Raw genomic sequence first — 14,456 nt, 5'->3', positions numbered from 1 at the left:
TATAATGGCAAGCTATGACAGACGTATTGTCCTTGGATTTTTGTTAGGCAGGGTGTAAATCCACTGTATTTTTTTCTAGGTAAAATGTTCTCTATGTTAATGTACAAAAATATATGGCTAATATTTGGCTAAAGTAAATTCACATAATTAGTATGACTTTAATAAACAAAATATCATTTTTTCTTTCTTCAGTAAGTTCCTTAAATTTATCCTCAACCAGATATCTCCAATTTTTAATGTTTCAGTTAAATATGCATTGCGTATCTGCTAAAGATTTAGGGTTATTCCAGATTCACAGTTTTTCTCATTCAGATGGCTTATTCTTACCCATCATTAAACCCTGAAGAAAAAGGTAATATATAGGTAATATAACAATGGAATGTATTTCTAAGTTATGTTGTGTCATCGTACCTGTGTAATTAGAAACATATCCTTTCTTGTCACTCTGAGATAGCATCTTGGGCAGGAAGAGAGTTTCCAGATCCATTATATCAGAAAAACAACAACAACAACAAAATAAACATTCCACTCATCCTATAGCTCTACTTTAAAAAAAAAAAAAAAAAGATTTCTTCAATTCCTTTTTCTGCTTTTCTTGCTACTAAAGATCGATTATGAAATATTTCAGAAGTTTAGATATGCTTGTTAAAGAAACTCTAGGAAAGAAAGAATACATTCTGCAGAACTAACCTTTATCAATTCGTAGTTTAAATTTGTTCTGAATCTTATCTCTTGTTTTCCAATAGATTCGTTCCTAGTTGACTTCTTGGTTACTTCTTGCTTAGTTCCTGCCATTTATTCATTAACTCAGCAGAGGATTTTGCAGAGTCTACTGTGTTCCAGACTTTTTGCATCATTTCCTTGATTTTTGAAATCTACCTTGATTCCTTGAAGAGAGTGGTACTATTTACCTCTGGTTTTTAAGATTTTTGCTCTCCTTTTCGATTTTTCTTCCTGGCCTGGTTCCCTTGCCTTCTCCATTTGCTTCATTTGCTTGGATTTTCAAGAAGCTTTGAAGCTGGATAGGAGTCTCCAGTCTTCCTCTTGATCCATATGTTTCAGGTAAGAACTCCACCTATTTTTTCTACATTGAGCCTTATTGATATAAAAAATACAGTCATAATAAATTTTTTTTTTTTTTTTTTTTTTTTTTTTTGAGACGGAGTCTCGCTCTGTGGCCCAGGCTGGAGTGCAGTGGCCGGATCTCAGCTCACTGCAATCTCCGCCTCCCGGGTTCACGCCATTCTCCTGCCTCAGCCTCCCGAGTAGCTGGGACTACAGGCGCCCGCCATCTCACCCGGCTAGTTTTTTGTATTTTTTTAGTAGAGACGGGTTTTCACCGGGTTAGCCAGGATGGTCTCGATCTCCTGACCTCGTGATCCACCCGTCTCGGCCTCCCAAAGTGCTGGGATTACAGGCTTGAGCCACCGCGCCCGGCCAATAAAAATGGTTTAACTGGGGAAGAATTTATTTAGAGGAAGAGAGAGGCACATAAAGCCTTAAGATACCATACCAAGTAATTTCCATGCTGACACTATAACATTTTTTCAGTGTTAGTTTTTTAAAATCTAGTACAATTAGAATATCAATAATTTCTGTTCTTGTGATAGTTTGCTAAGAATGATGGTTTCCAGCTGCATCCATGTCCCTACAAAGGACACAAACTCATCCTTTTTTATGGCTGCATAGTATTCCATGGTGTATATGTGCCACATTTTCTTAATCCAATCTGTCACTGATGGACATTTGGGTTGATTCCAAGTCTTTGCTATTGTGAATAGTGCTGCAATAAACATACTTGTGCATGTGTCTTTATAGCAGCATAATTTATAATCCTTTGGGTATATACCCAGTAATGGGATGGCTGGGTCATATGGTACATCTAGTTCTAGATCCTTGAGGAATCGCCATACTGTTTTCCATAATGGTTGAACTAGTTTACAATCCCACCAACAGTGTAAAAGTGTTCCTATTTCTCCACATCCTCTCCAGCACCTGTTGTTTCCTGACTTTTGAATGATCGCCATTCTAACTGGTGTGAGATGGTATCTCATTGTGGTTTTGAGTTGCATTTCTCTGATGGCCAGTGATGATGAGCATTTTTTCATGTGTCTGTTGGCTGTATGAATGTCTTCTTTTGAGAAATGTCTGTTCATATCCTTTGCCCACTTTTGGATGGGGTTGTTTGTTTTTTTCTTGTAAATTTGTTTGAGTTCTTTGTAGGTTCTGGATATTAGCCCTTTGTCAGATGAGTAGATTGCAAAAATTTTCTCCCATTCTGTAGGTTGCCTGTTCACTCTGATGGTAGTTTCTTTTGCTGTGCAGAAGCTCTTTAGTTTAATGAGATCCCATTTGTCAATTTTGGCTTTTGCTGCCGTTGCTTTTGGTGTTTTAGACATGAAGTCTTTGCCCATGCCTATGTCCTGAATGGTACTACCTAGGTTTTCCTCTAGGATTTTTATGGTATTAGGTCTAACATTTAAGTCTCTAATCCATCTTGAATTAATTTTCGTATAAGGAGTAAGGAAGGGATCCAGTTTCAGCTTTCTACTTATGGCTAGCCAATTTTCCCAGCACCATTTATTAAATAGGGAATCCTTTCCCCATTTCTTGTTTCTCTCAGGTTTGTCAAAGATCAGATGGCTGTAGATGTGTGGTATTATTTCTGAGGACTCTGTTCTGTTCCATTGGTCTATATCTCTGTTTTGGTATCAGTACCATGCTGTTTTGGTTACTGTAGCCTTGTAGTATAGTTTGAAGTCAGGTAGCGTGATGCCTCCAGCTTTGTTCTTTTGACTTAGGATTGTCTTGGAGATGCGGGCTCTTTTTTGGTTCCATATGAACTTTAAAGCAGTTTTTTCCAATTCTGTGAAGAAGCTCATTATGTTCTCACTCATAGGTGGGAACTGAACAATGAGATCACTTGGACTCGGGAAGGGGAACATCACACACCGGGGCCTATCATGGGGAGGGGGGAGGGGGGAGGGATTGCATTGGGAGTTATACCTGATGTAAATGACGAGGTGATGGGTGCAGCACACCAACATGGCACAAGTATACATATGTAACAAACCTGCACGTTGTGCACATGTACCCTACAACTTAAAGTATAATAATAATAAATTAAAAAAAAAAAAAAGAATATCAATAATTATGATGAAGAAAAAGAGGAGTTTTTCCAATGCTTGGCATTTGCTCCTTTACATCCATCTAATACCAGAACAATATTAACCTGTTTTGTTACCTTTGCTCTTATATTACAGCCTGTCTCTTCTCTCTCTCTCTCTCTTTTTTTTTTTTTTTTTTTTTTTTTTTGTGATGGAGTCTCGCTCTGTCGCCCAGGCTGGAGTGCAGTGGTGCAATCTTTGCTCACTGCAACTTCTGCCTCCCGGGTTCAAGCGATTCTCCGTCTCTTTTTTCTTAACTAGTAGGTTATCTCTTTAAGAAATTCTGTTTCAGCCATAGTTTTTCTAGTTCTCCATAATCAACGTACCACTTTAACATAGATTTGGAGTGCAAAAATATCGTTGTATTTGAGGAAATAGCTTTCTTTTACCTCTCTAATCATCTCTTTCATGAATCTTTCTTTAATTTCAATCAGAGTTTCTTTGTGACCAGAATCAAGACTCTTATGTATTCAGAAGCTGCTTTTGTACTAACAGAAGTTGCCACTTTTTTCATTCTCTTTGAACAGTAAAATTTCAATATATGTACTATTCCTTCATGGATGGCTTCAAAGAAGTTCATACATTTGATTCTTGCCTGTTGCGTTTCAGTTTTTATTACCCATTTCCTCTCTCTTTTTCTCTGTATCAAGATATGGAACATTTCTTGCATCATTTTTTGGTTTACATGTGCCTTATCATGAAGAATCGCTGGTTTCATTTCTGTGTTTATTTTAAACTGATTTATTTTAATTCTCTTATGCCGTCTACTCTTCCAATCTCCGTAAAACAACACATGTTTATTGAGCATATATTGGCATGTGCTAGGCCTTAAGGGTATAGTTATAATTAAGGCATGTTCTCCAAACTTGAGGGATTCATAGTCTATTCAGGTAGAGAAATATTTCAGCATGTAAGGAATAGCAAATAATATGAACATAGAAGAGCAGAGGAAAGGTGCATGGTAGATAAAGTATGAACCTGACCTTGAAGATTGAGTAAGAGAGTGCCAAGCAGTGGAAGAGAGTGGGCATTCCAGAGCCATCCAGCCTTAGTTGAAGATTTCAGGATGCTGAGGCATGAAAGCAGGAGTGCTGCTAAGGGCATGGTGGAGGTTCTGATGGGTCTACAGCAAGGGTGGTGGGTGTGGACATGAAAGGGAAGTGGAGGGCGGGCTCAAAGTTAGATTGAATGTTCTTGTATATCATGTTATCAAAAAGACAGCCTTCCTTTAATGGTACCTCTGTGTATATGAGAAGAATTAGGAAGAAGAAAACCTGGGAGGAGACTGAGAAGTTACCAGAGGCAAGAGGGGGCATAAGAGCACAAGTTGGTATAAAAGCTAGAGGGGGCTGGCCAGGAAAGAGAACTGATAGGAATTTCAGATGCTGCATCAGATTCACGTATCATTCCCCTCTTTTTCCATTAATGCTTTCTTTCATTCCCCTATGTTTTGATTTCTAGATTCAAGCAGAAAAGTCCTTCCTCAAAATAGTGTGTCTTGATCGGTTTCAGCAGGATTCAGAAATAATAAGCATTTAAGGGTCGGCCTTTTTTCTTGAGTCATTACCACATGGAGCATTCTAATTACATTTTGGTACTATGTAGCAAAGCTGTCTAAACTTACTCTCTTTTTTTTTTTTTTTCCCTATGACTTCATTGACACGTCTCTGGGCAATTTTGCAAGTAAATATTGTTACAATTTGCCTTCTATGTATGCCTGTGCCTTATTGCCTGTCCTTTTTGTCTTTTTCCATGTTTTTTCACTTTAGTATATGTTGAGAATCCTCTTTTCAGTTTTAAAGTTGTTTTCAGGTTCTTTCATCTCACTGTGAACCTAGCCTTTACACTATCCTGGCTCTAGTTCATTCTGATCGCTCCCTTTGTTATTTTATTAACAGTCCTTTTCCTTCCTCCTTTTCCCTTTGAAGTACAAGCCCACTTCTCCGCAGCTCCTGCCATCCTGCTTCTCTCCGCCTCATCGATTCCCCATCTCACTTCAAATCTCAGTAGTAAACATACGTTCTCCCTTGTCTATACTTCTTAATTTCTCTTTTCCACTGTTACTGCTTTCTCTGTAATTGTGTTATTTAACTTTGTTAAGCATTTTATAATATGGAAGATGTGGTTGAAACCTAAGTTGTATTATAAAAAAATCATGTCGTATAAAAGCAAGTTGTTTCCCAAGGAGTACAAAAGTCTCATGATACAAGTTAAAATGGCTGTTGTTTTGGTATTCCTTGATTGTGCTAGTATAAATGTTCAGTGTAGAGAATTTCTCACTTATAGTCATTGTTTATCAGTGATTGAATTAAGCAACAAATGAATTGAAGATCATCCTAATTCTGACTTATTCTAAATGGAAAATAATATTTTTATATGTTGTGAGTCTTTAAAATTAAAATAGCTTTTTGAATGAACAAGAAAAGAGAATGTCTCCCGGAAGGTCCATTTTATAATCACTCTTTTGGACAAATTAAAGTGTTCCTGACTAATATTTATTTATTTGCACCAGGTGGGAAAAATAATTTTATCTTTGAATCCCATTCTCCTCATAAAATAGAGTTATTGTATCTTTTACACTTGGTTCATTGCCCACTGGGATATTCATTGGTTACCACAAATTGCCTCCATGCCTTGGCAGAAGTCCAGACAGCGCCTGGACAATTTGGACTTCTGCATTGGTCGTTGCTCCCCACATGAGTCCTGAGACAATGGCTTCATTCCCTTTTTCAGCTTCATTTCCCAGGGAAAAGTAGAGAGAGCTATCCTTTCTTCTCCATATGTTCTTCCCCACCCCTAAAACACTTTTATGTGTCATCTTAGTAGATTGGAAAGGAGTTTAGAATCAATGAAGGACGTTAGCAATGGGTTTGTGCATTTGTCTTTTTTATTTCTATGCCTTGCTTATTTTCAAAAACAGGTTTTAACTTCTATAACATTTTCCGAATAGCACTGCTGGAAAAAGAATAAATATATTTGCTTTTTCAGTGTATCATACACTGCATTTCCTTCCTTTAAAAATTTCTTTTGCCATTTTTAACTTTATTTCCTGAAAAAATTAGCATTAAATATTATTTTTATCCATAGTTGGAAAAAACTAAAGCATCCATTTTACATTTCTATATTGAAGAAGTTTGAACATATAACACATATATTTACAGTTTATAACTCACTTTTACATATGTTGCCTCAATGCAAAATTTTGCTTAACTTTAACACAACTTAAATATAATATTGCCCATATGACAGTCTTGCTGCTTTTGATATTATCTTATAATCTACAATGGTAAAAGCTGGGAAACAGTTTCAAAGTTTGTGGCTTGGTATGTCAAACAGAATATGACTTTCACAATTTGTCTAAAATCTTTTTGCCAAAAATGCTTGTGAAAATTCACATGAATGATGATATCTTATTTTGCAGATATTTCTTTGGTTTTAAAAAACTGTTTTACTTTTTGATAAACACAGTTTTATAAAGAAAGTGGGAGGAGCTTAGTTGAAGCAATTTATAGACTGTGGAGTGAGGCATGATGTCCAAAGATTAAGCAGTCAACTTATCCATCCACTGTGGCAGATGGTTTTCTGTCCTTCCTTTGATGGTTTCCAGGAATAACAAATCCATAGTCTTCCAAATTAGCTGATTTGTCAATTGATTTGAATATGTGTTATATGTTGTTCTTTATTTCCTAAATTTTATTTTTGCATTTTAACTTATTTGTTAATTCTTTTTCTTTTTGAAAAGAGGAGACTCAAGTAACTTCTTTGAAAAATGATTCTTAATTTATCTGCAGCCCTATTTTGAAATAAAGTGTATGTGGTAAAAGAAAGATTTGTGCCATTTCAAATTTTTGTGTTAAGGATTGAGACTTGAGTTGCAAAAAGTTGTCTGTTTGTTTGTTTTTGAGACAGGGTCTTGCTCTGTGGCCCAGGCTGAAGTGCAGTGACACGATCATGACTCACTACAGCCTTGAACTTCTGGGCTCAAGTGATCCTCCAGCCTCAGCCTTAAATATATATTTTTCGTGGTAGGTGAAATGTTTGAATAAAGAAGTAATATAACAGGTAGTTATTTTTTCCCCCAATTATAACATGACATACTTCAGTATTTGGTATAATATGTCCTGAGGTGAATCTGGTTCATTGACTCATGAATACATCCAATAAGTGTATGCTACAGAAACACCTTATTTATTTATTTGTTTGTTTGTTTGAGACAGGGTCTGGCTTTGTCACCCAGGCTGGAGTGCAGTGGTGCAATCCTGGCTCACTGCAACTTCCACCCCGCTGGGCTCAAGTGATTCTCCCACCTTGGCCTACCAAAGTGTTGGAATTACAGGCATGAGCTATCATGCCCAGCCTATTTATTTTAATATATGCTTTGTTGCCCTTCTTTAGAAAAAGTCTTATTCTGGTTATTCCGTTATTTCTTGTTCTTGTGCTGTAAATCCCTCTATTTGGTGAGTCCACTGACTATCTCTCATCATGGTTCATTTTCTATTCTGGTCGGTAACTTATTACTGTGATGCATCATTAGTAAAGGTTTAGTCTGTTCTGTGCTTTGGAAGCATTCCTGCAAAGAGTTTTCACATTTGCTCTTATCAGGTCCTAACGTTTCACCAGTTCAGGACTACTTTTCTTTTTTCAGTTTTTAGCATGAGGATAGGGTGGGATTCTAAACCATGAAGGTTGTGTGAATTTAGTCCCACACTCTGTGTGTGGTTCATGCCTAATATGGTTCTGATTTCCTCTGGTGACTTTCCCCCCATTGCCTTGGTTGATGTCATGCCTACTTGGGCTTCCTCGCCAGTGAGCTAACTTTTTATAGTCCTGGTTTCATGGATAGGGTGATCCTTTCAGAGTTTTGGCTTTATGAAGGTCCTTCCAACTGTGACCGGTGTCTTGAAATAACGTCTCTCATTGGGTGTTAGGGAGCCCCCTTGTAACCATTATGGCCTGCAACTGGTTCCATGAGTCATATTAGCTTGAGCCCCTCACCTCTGCTCATTGACTTTCTTTTTTCTGCTCATTGACCTTTTTTATTTTGAGACAGAGTTTTGCTGTTGTTGTCTAGGCTGGAGTGCAATAGCGCGATCTTGGCTCACTGCAACCTCCACTGCCCGGGTTCAAGCAATTCTCCTGCCTTACCCTCCTGAGTAGCTGGAATTACAGGCATGTGCCACCATGCCTGGCTAATTTTGTATTTTCAGTAGAGACGGGGTTTCTCCATTTTCGTCAGGCTGGTCTCAAACTCCCGACCTAAGGTGATCCACCTGCCTCGGCCTCTCAAAGTGCTGGGATTACAGGTGTAAGCCACCATGCCCAGCTGACTTTCTTCTTAGTTTCTTATAACTGTGGATTCTCTGCACTTGTTTCAAGTTCAGTTCTTTAAGTAGCGTTTCAGTGTTTATATTTTTAAGCATTTCAGTGTGTTTGGATCTGTCTGGGAATGAGTCGCAAAGGGATGCTGTTGTACAATTTAAAATTATTTTGGAGTTTTACAATTTTTTAGTTTGCTCATCACCTTTTTATCAACATGTCAAATATTTTGTGCCTATTATGTACTGTGTACTTTGAGAAATAAAGATCTTTGGCTAGATTCCCTCCTTCAAGAGACTTACTCCTAATATAAACCCTAGAGGAACTAAGGTATATATGTCTTATAGAAATGCAGTGCCAGTAGGTGTCAGAAAGTAAGGCTACTGATGTGGAAAAAAGTGGTTAGAAAAGAAATGATAGAGGAAGCGAGACTTAATGTAAAATACGAAGCGTGATTAGAACTTGATTGGGTTTGCTGGGTTAGACAAGAAGAAATTGGTCCAGCTTGAAGAGAGCCTTAAAATACCAAACCAAAGAATTTAGATTATATCTTGTAGGTAAGAAAAAGGCATTGGAGGTTTTTGAGTGGAAGGGACATTTAGTGCAAATAATGTTTTATAATCTTAGTGCTAAACTTTTGGAAGACTAGTACGTCACTCTATTAAAGAAAAGTTGGGACCTGGCGTGGTGGCTCATGCCTGTAATCCCAGCACTTTGGGAGGCTGAGGCAGGCGGATCACATGAGGTCAGGAGTTCAAATCAGCCTTGCCAACGTGTTGAAACCCCGTGTTTACTAAAAACACAAAAAATTATCTGGACGTGGTGTCGTATGCCTGTAGTCCCAGCTACTCGGGAGGCTGAGTCATGAAAATCGCTTGAAACCAGGAGGCAAAGGTTGCAGTGAGCCGAGATTGTGCCACAGCACTCCAGCCTGGGTGACAAGAGCAAGACTCTGACTCAAAAAAAAAAAAAAAAAAAAAAGAAGAAGAAAAGTTGGTACATCTCCTTTCTTAGAAGTTAAACTCAAGACTTTACAGGTACAAAAATAAGTTTGTTTCATAGTTCCTTGTTTTTGTCAACAAAAGTTTACCTAGTCAATGAGGATGGGCCCCAGCCTATGTTGTAAATGAGTGGAGCTGGCTGGGAACAAGAGTGGCCATTGAGAGAGCTCGTGCCTCTTGGGGTCTTGTTGATTGTTGAAGGTTACAAACTAGATCAAATTTTTAAAAAACACTGTTTGGCCTCAGTAAAATATGTATGCAAACGTAGTTTGAAACAAAAGCTGTGAGTTTGCAACCTCTCTGTAGATAGTGTTCATTATTAAATCTTTATTATATTCTAGCATAACATTTAAAAAATACATTATTTTACGTTATTTAAAATTGTGTACAAAATAGAAACATGTGGCCTGTTTGATTTGAAAAGTTGAATAACTGGCTGTTTACTTATAATCATATTTTTGGATATTTTGACTTTGAGACTTGGACATAAAAATATTTTCCAAAACTCTTGTCTTACAGGTAAAAGAATGTCACATGTCAGCATTTGTACCTGAAGTCAGTATGCAAATTTCAGGGTACATGGATGAATGCCAACTTTTGCATTTCCCATGTGTATCCTGTGGCCATTCTATCCGGGGTGAGTGATTTCTAAGAGTAGCTGGCAACAAACCAGATGCCAGCCAGCCGTGGACTGCCCTAACAAATAATGCTAAGAGTTATAAATTAAACACTGTCTGGTGATCTGTGATGTGTACGGCAGTTAATTTAGTTCATCTGGATTAACTGTCAGCACCAAAAAAACTGTATTCCCATAATGTGAAATCTGAATTTAGTATGTTTGGAAGAGAGTAATAATTAACAGTAGGGAATTGTTTGTTAACATGTAAAATTACAGCAATGACTAAGATTCTTTTGAATTTACAGCAGTATTTTAGTCGTTCACCATGTAATTTAAATAATTTTAATTTCAGATTCAAAGACTTAGTATTTCTTGAGTGATGGCTATAATTTTGTATAAAATACGGCTTTTTGGATTATATATCTTCCATTGCCTTATAATATAGTTTTGCTTCCCATATTGTATACATAACAATATTTAGGTTTCTTAAAAATACATTAGAACATGACTTCACATTTGTATTTTAAAACTTGTTTTTTTAGTTTCATTCCTGGAAATTACATTGAGGGTAGAGCCTGTTTGTTACCTTATCCATGCATTTTTCGGGTTATTTAAATTATTTTACTTCACCAAACCATTCATTTTTTTAGAACATCCTTCAAAGAGTTCATGCGTCTTACTGAGGACACCTGACCTTTTGAAGCTTCATAATTCACATCTAGATGTCACCGGTCTTTCCCATGTTAACAGTTCTGACTGTGTTTTATTATATATGCCTTCGGCGCCGAGCCAGGACAGCTACAAGAGGAGAGATGATGAGCAGCCATAGAACTATAGAATCAAACAGCCGGACTTCTCCTCTCAATGCGGAGGTGGTCCAGTATGCCAAAGAAGTAGTGGATTTCAGTTCCCATTATGGAAGTGAGAATAGTATGTCCTATACCATGTGGAATTTGGCTGGCGTACCAAATGTATTCCCAAGTTCTGGTGACTTTACTCAGACAGCTGTGTTTCGAACTTATGGGACATGGTGGGATCAGTGTCCTAGTGCTTCCTTGCCATTCAAGAGGACGCCACCTAATTTTCAGAGCCAGGACTATGTGGAACTTACTTTTGAACAACAGGTGTATCCTACAGCTGTTCATGTTCTAGAAACCTATCATCCTGGAGCAGTCATCAGAATTCTCGCTTGTTCTGCAAATCCTTATTCCCCAAATCCACCAACTGAAGTAAGGTAAGACTAATTTTTTAATGACCTAAGATATATGGTAGAAAGGTTTTGGTTATTTTAATATTGGATATCTTTTTTATTGCAAGCATTCTTTATAGTGATTTACATGAATTTGATTTTGAAAATATTCCTTAGTTTTCTGATGGGGAAGAGAGATCACTCATATAAAGATTTAATGCAGGCTTTATACTTGTAGTACCTCACACTATAATATTCATGGCTTATGCTATTTGCATCTCATAAAATTTACCAAAACCAAAAAACACAATTTGAACTCATAGGGACCATTCTGAGACGTTAGTATGAAATATGACTTTGAAAATATTTTCAAACAGGCATCACGTTATTACTTTTAAATCTTTTCAACAACTCACAATAGGCCTGTGAGTGATACTTAAGAGGAGGTCCTTAGGGGATTTGGTTTAATGTTAGTTGAATGTTTTTGCAACAAGCATATTCATTTAAAAATAAATGTTGCTTTAAGTAATTCATGCATTCTCCCTATAAGCCTATTTTGCGCCTAGCAGCTCCTTGGCTCTCATTTTTGTCATTCAACCTCCTAATTAAAAAAAATATTAATATAATGCAATTTTGCACGTACCCTGTTCTCCATGTGCCTAGGGCCATTCTGCCCTCAAATAAACCACTTTTATCACTCATTTTGTATCTTTCCAGAATTTCTTTGTGCAGATAAAAGCAAATACAAATATAATTTTATTTTTTTATGCATAAAAGTAAGCATATTTTTCACATTGTACTGTACCTTGTTTGTTTCACACAGTAGTATATATTGGTTCTTTTCGTGTAAGTACAAAGAGAGCTTCCTCATTCTTTCCTGCAGTTGCAAGTAATGCATAGTGTGTATGAACCCCAACTTATTAACTAGTCCCCCATGGATGGGCACTTAGTTGTTTCTAGTCTTTTGCTGTTATAAACATTAATGCAGGGAATTACCTTATCATAAGTCACTTCACATGTGTGCAAGTATATCTGTGGGATAAATTTCCCAGAAGAAGGTTACTCAACCAAGGATAATTTGATAATTTTGTAATGTTTAACATTTGTTTTTGCATTTTAACAATTTATTTTTAATTACATTTAATTTTAATTTTTAACAGTTGTAATTTTGATGTATAATGCCAAATTCCTCTCCAAAGGGTCTGTACTATTTATATTCCCACTAGCAGGGCATATACATGAGTGTTTTGCCAAAGCCTCGCCTACAGAGTATGTTAATAAATTTCAATATTTTTGCAATTTAATAGGTGAAAAATGTTATCTCATGTTAACTGTTAAAATTCTTTTATTATCTCTGAGGTTGAAATCTTTTCATATGTTTAAAAACCATTTATATTTCTTTTTCCTTTAACTATCTGATCATATTATTTGCTGATTTTTTCTATTACTTATGAATCTTAGCAGTTCCTAGGACTTTATATCACTTTATTAAATCACTCATTCATTAAATATTTTAGTGTCTACCATGTGCTAGGTGTTGTTCTAGGTATTAGAGATGTGTCAGTGAGCAATGAAGAAAGTAAATAAAAATCCCTGCTCTCGGGAGCTTATTCTAGCCTGAGAGCAGATCAGGGCGCCTGTTCAGCTGTAGGATGGCCAGCTGCCAGTGCAGGAGGAGGTGGGCAGGGGTCAGCTGCTACCTCTGTAACATGCTGCTCCTCTGATGTCTCTGTCCCCTCATCTCTAAGGGAACACTTCCAGGGCCTGCCAGAAAGCATACAGAGTACAGCTCAACTTGAAGATTGCTGGTATAATCTTTACTTTTTTTTCCCCAGAACTACCTAATAATTCATTGCAAATAATGTTATTAGTCATTTTTTAATCTCAGAAAGCCAGCATACTTTAATTAAAATCAGATTTTTTTTTCTCCTTAAGAATCAAAAAAAAGTATTACTGGGGTAGGATCTTTTGTTTTGTTTTGTTTTGTTTTGAGACAGGGTCTCTCTCTGTCACCCAGGCTAGAGTATAGTGGTATGGTCTCGGCTCACTGCAACCTCTGCCTCCTGGGTTCACGAGATTCTCCTGCCTCAGCCGCCTGAGTAGCTGGGATTACAGGTACGTGCCACCATGCCTGGCTAATTTTTATAGTTTTAGTAGAGATGGGGTTTCACCATGTTGGGCAGGCTGATCTCAAACTCTTGACCTCAGGTGATCCGCCCGCCTCGGCCTCCCAAAGTGCTGGGATTACAGACATGAGCCACCGTGCATGGCAGGATCTTTTCTTACATGAGAATTGTTTTATTAGGACTCTGTCATTCTTCTTACAAAGTTATCTACTTTTTTCCAAGAATCTGAAAAGATTTAGGGATGAGAACAATGGAACATGTAATGTGTTTTCTCCAGTGTAAAACTTAACAGCTGTATAACTAATTTTAAGTATAAATCATGCTCTTGGGTTACTGAGAGTTATTGGTGTGTGATTGTGATTAAAGTTAAAACTTTATTTATACATGTATCTCTAATTTTCTTTACTGATTTTCAGCTTTAGTCTACTGAAAATATCATTACATTTTAAGAGAAAAAAAGGTGACCAATATATTATTAAGGTATACGAAAAAGCCTTTTTAAATTTTACTGATTATGAAATCAATAGCTGTTTCATTGTTTAAAAAGAAGCTAGAAAATAAAAAAAAAAAGGAAAATATATATGAAAAAAATCTGTAATTCTTCTGCCCAAATTCAGTAACTGTTTTAACATTTGGGTGAATTTTTTTATACCATCAGAAACATTTATTGAACACCCTCTCTGCTAGTTTACTGCTAGGAACCAAGTAGAGAGTCAGACAGAGATGGCTCTTTTTTGAGCTTACAGGCCAGCCTAGAAGAGGACTATGTAGAACATGTATTGGCAGAGGGGAGAACCTAATCTATGGGCTCAGAGAAGGCTTCCCTGGGGAAGTGACTTACCTGCAACCTGAGGGTTGAGTGAGGCCCCAGTGTGGATAGGAAAGGAGGAGAAACGACAGCACATTTGAAGGTGAGATCGTGAGCTAAGATCATGGTGTTTGAAGAAGTGAGAAAAGTCCAAGAATGCAGAGAATAAGCTATTGGCAAATGCAGACATGGGAGTGACATTCTTAAGATTTAAACTAGTGGTTTCTAGA

The 14,456-nt window shown here is 37.0% G+C and overlaps 1 protein-coding gene across 5 annotated transcripts in view; it reads left to right on the top strand.

The window, feature by feature from the left end:
- FBXL4 (F-box and leucine rich repeat protein 4) overlaps positions 1 to 14,456 on the top strand; it is a 77,311-nt gene that overhangs the window by 17,814 nt on the left and 45,041 nt on the right. For 2 of the 5 annotated variants that reach the window (XM_038001101.2, XM_008007526.3), the window contains exons 2-3: positions 10,004 to 10,121; positions 10,754 to 11,337. In XM_038001101.2, the coding sequence (XP_037857029.1) occupies positions 10,826 to 11,337 (512 nt within the window). In that variant the 5' untranslated portion in view covers positions 10,004 to 10,121; positions 10,754 to 10,825. Of the gene's footprint in view, positions 1 to 746; positions 1,063 to 6,283; positions 7,193 to 9,496; positions 9,521 to 10,003; positions 10,122 to 10,753; positions 11,338 to 14,456 lie in introns of those variants that run through there. The other 3 variants (XM_038001098.2, XM_073022361.1, XM_038001099.2) reach the window with 3 other exon arrangements.

The sequence above is a fragment of the Chlorocebus sabaeus genome, chromosome 13 (genome assembly GCF_047675955.1).
Source record: "Chlorocebus sabaeus isolate Y175 chromosome 13, mChlSab1.0.hap1, whole genome shotgun sequence".
Classification (NCBI taxonomy): Eukaryota; Metazoa; Chordata; class Mammalia; order Primates; family Cercopithecidae; genus Chlorocebus; species Chlorocebus sabaeus.
The sequence above is the reverse complement of the archived record's forward strand: the minus strand, read 5'-3'. Positions and strand labels throughout refer to the sequence as shown.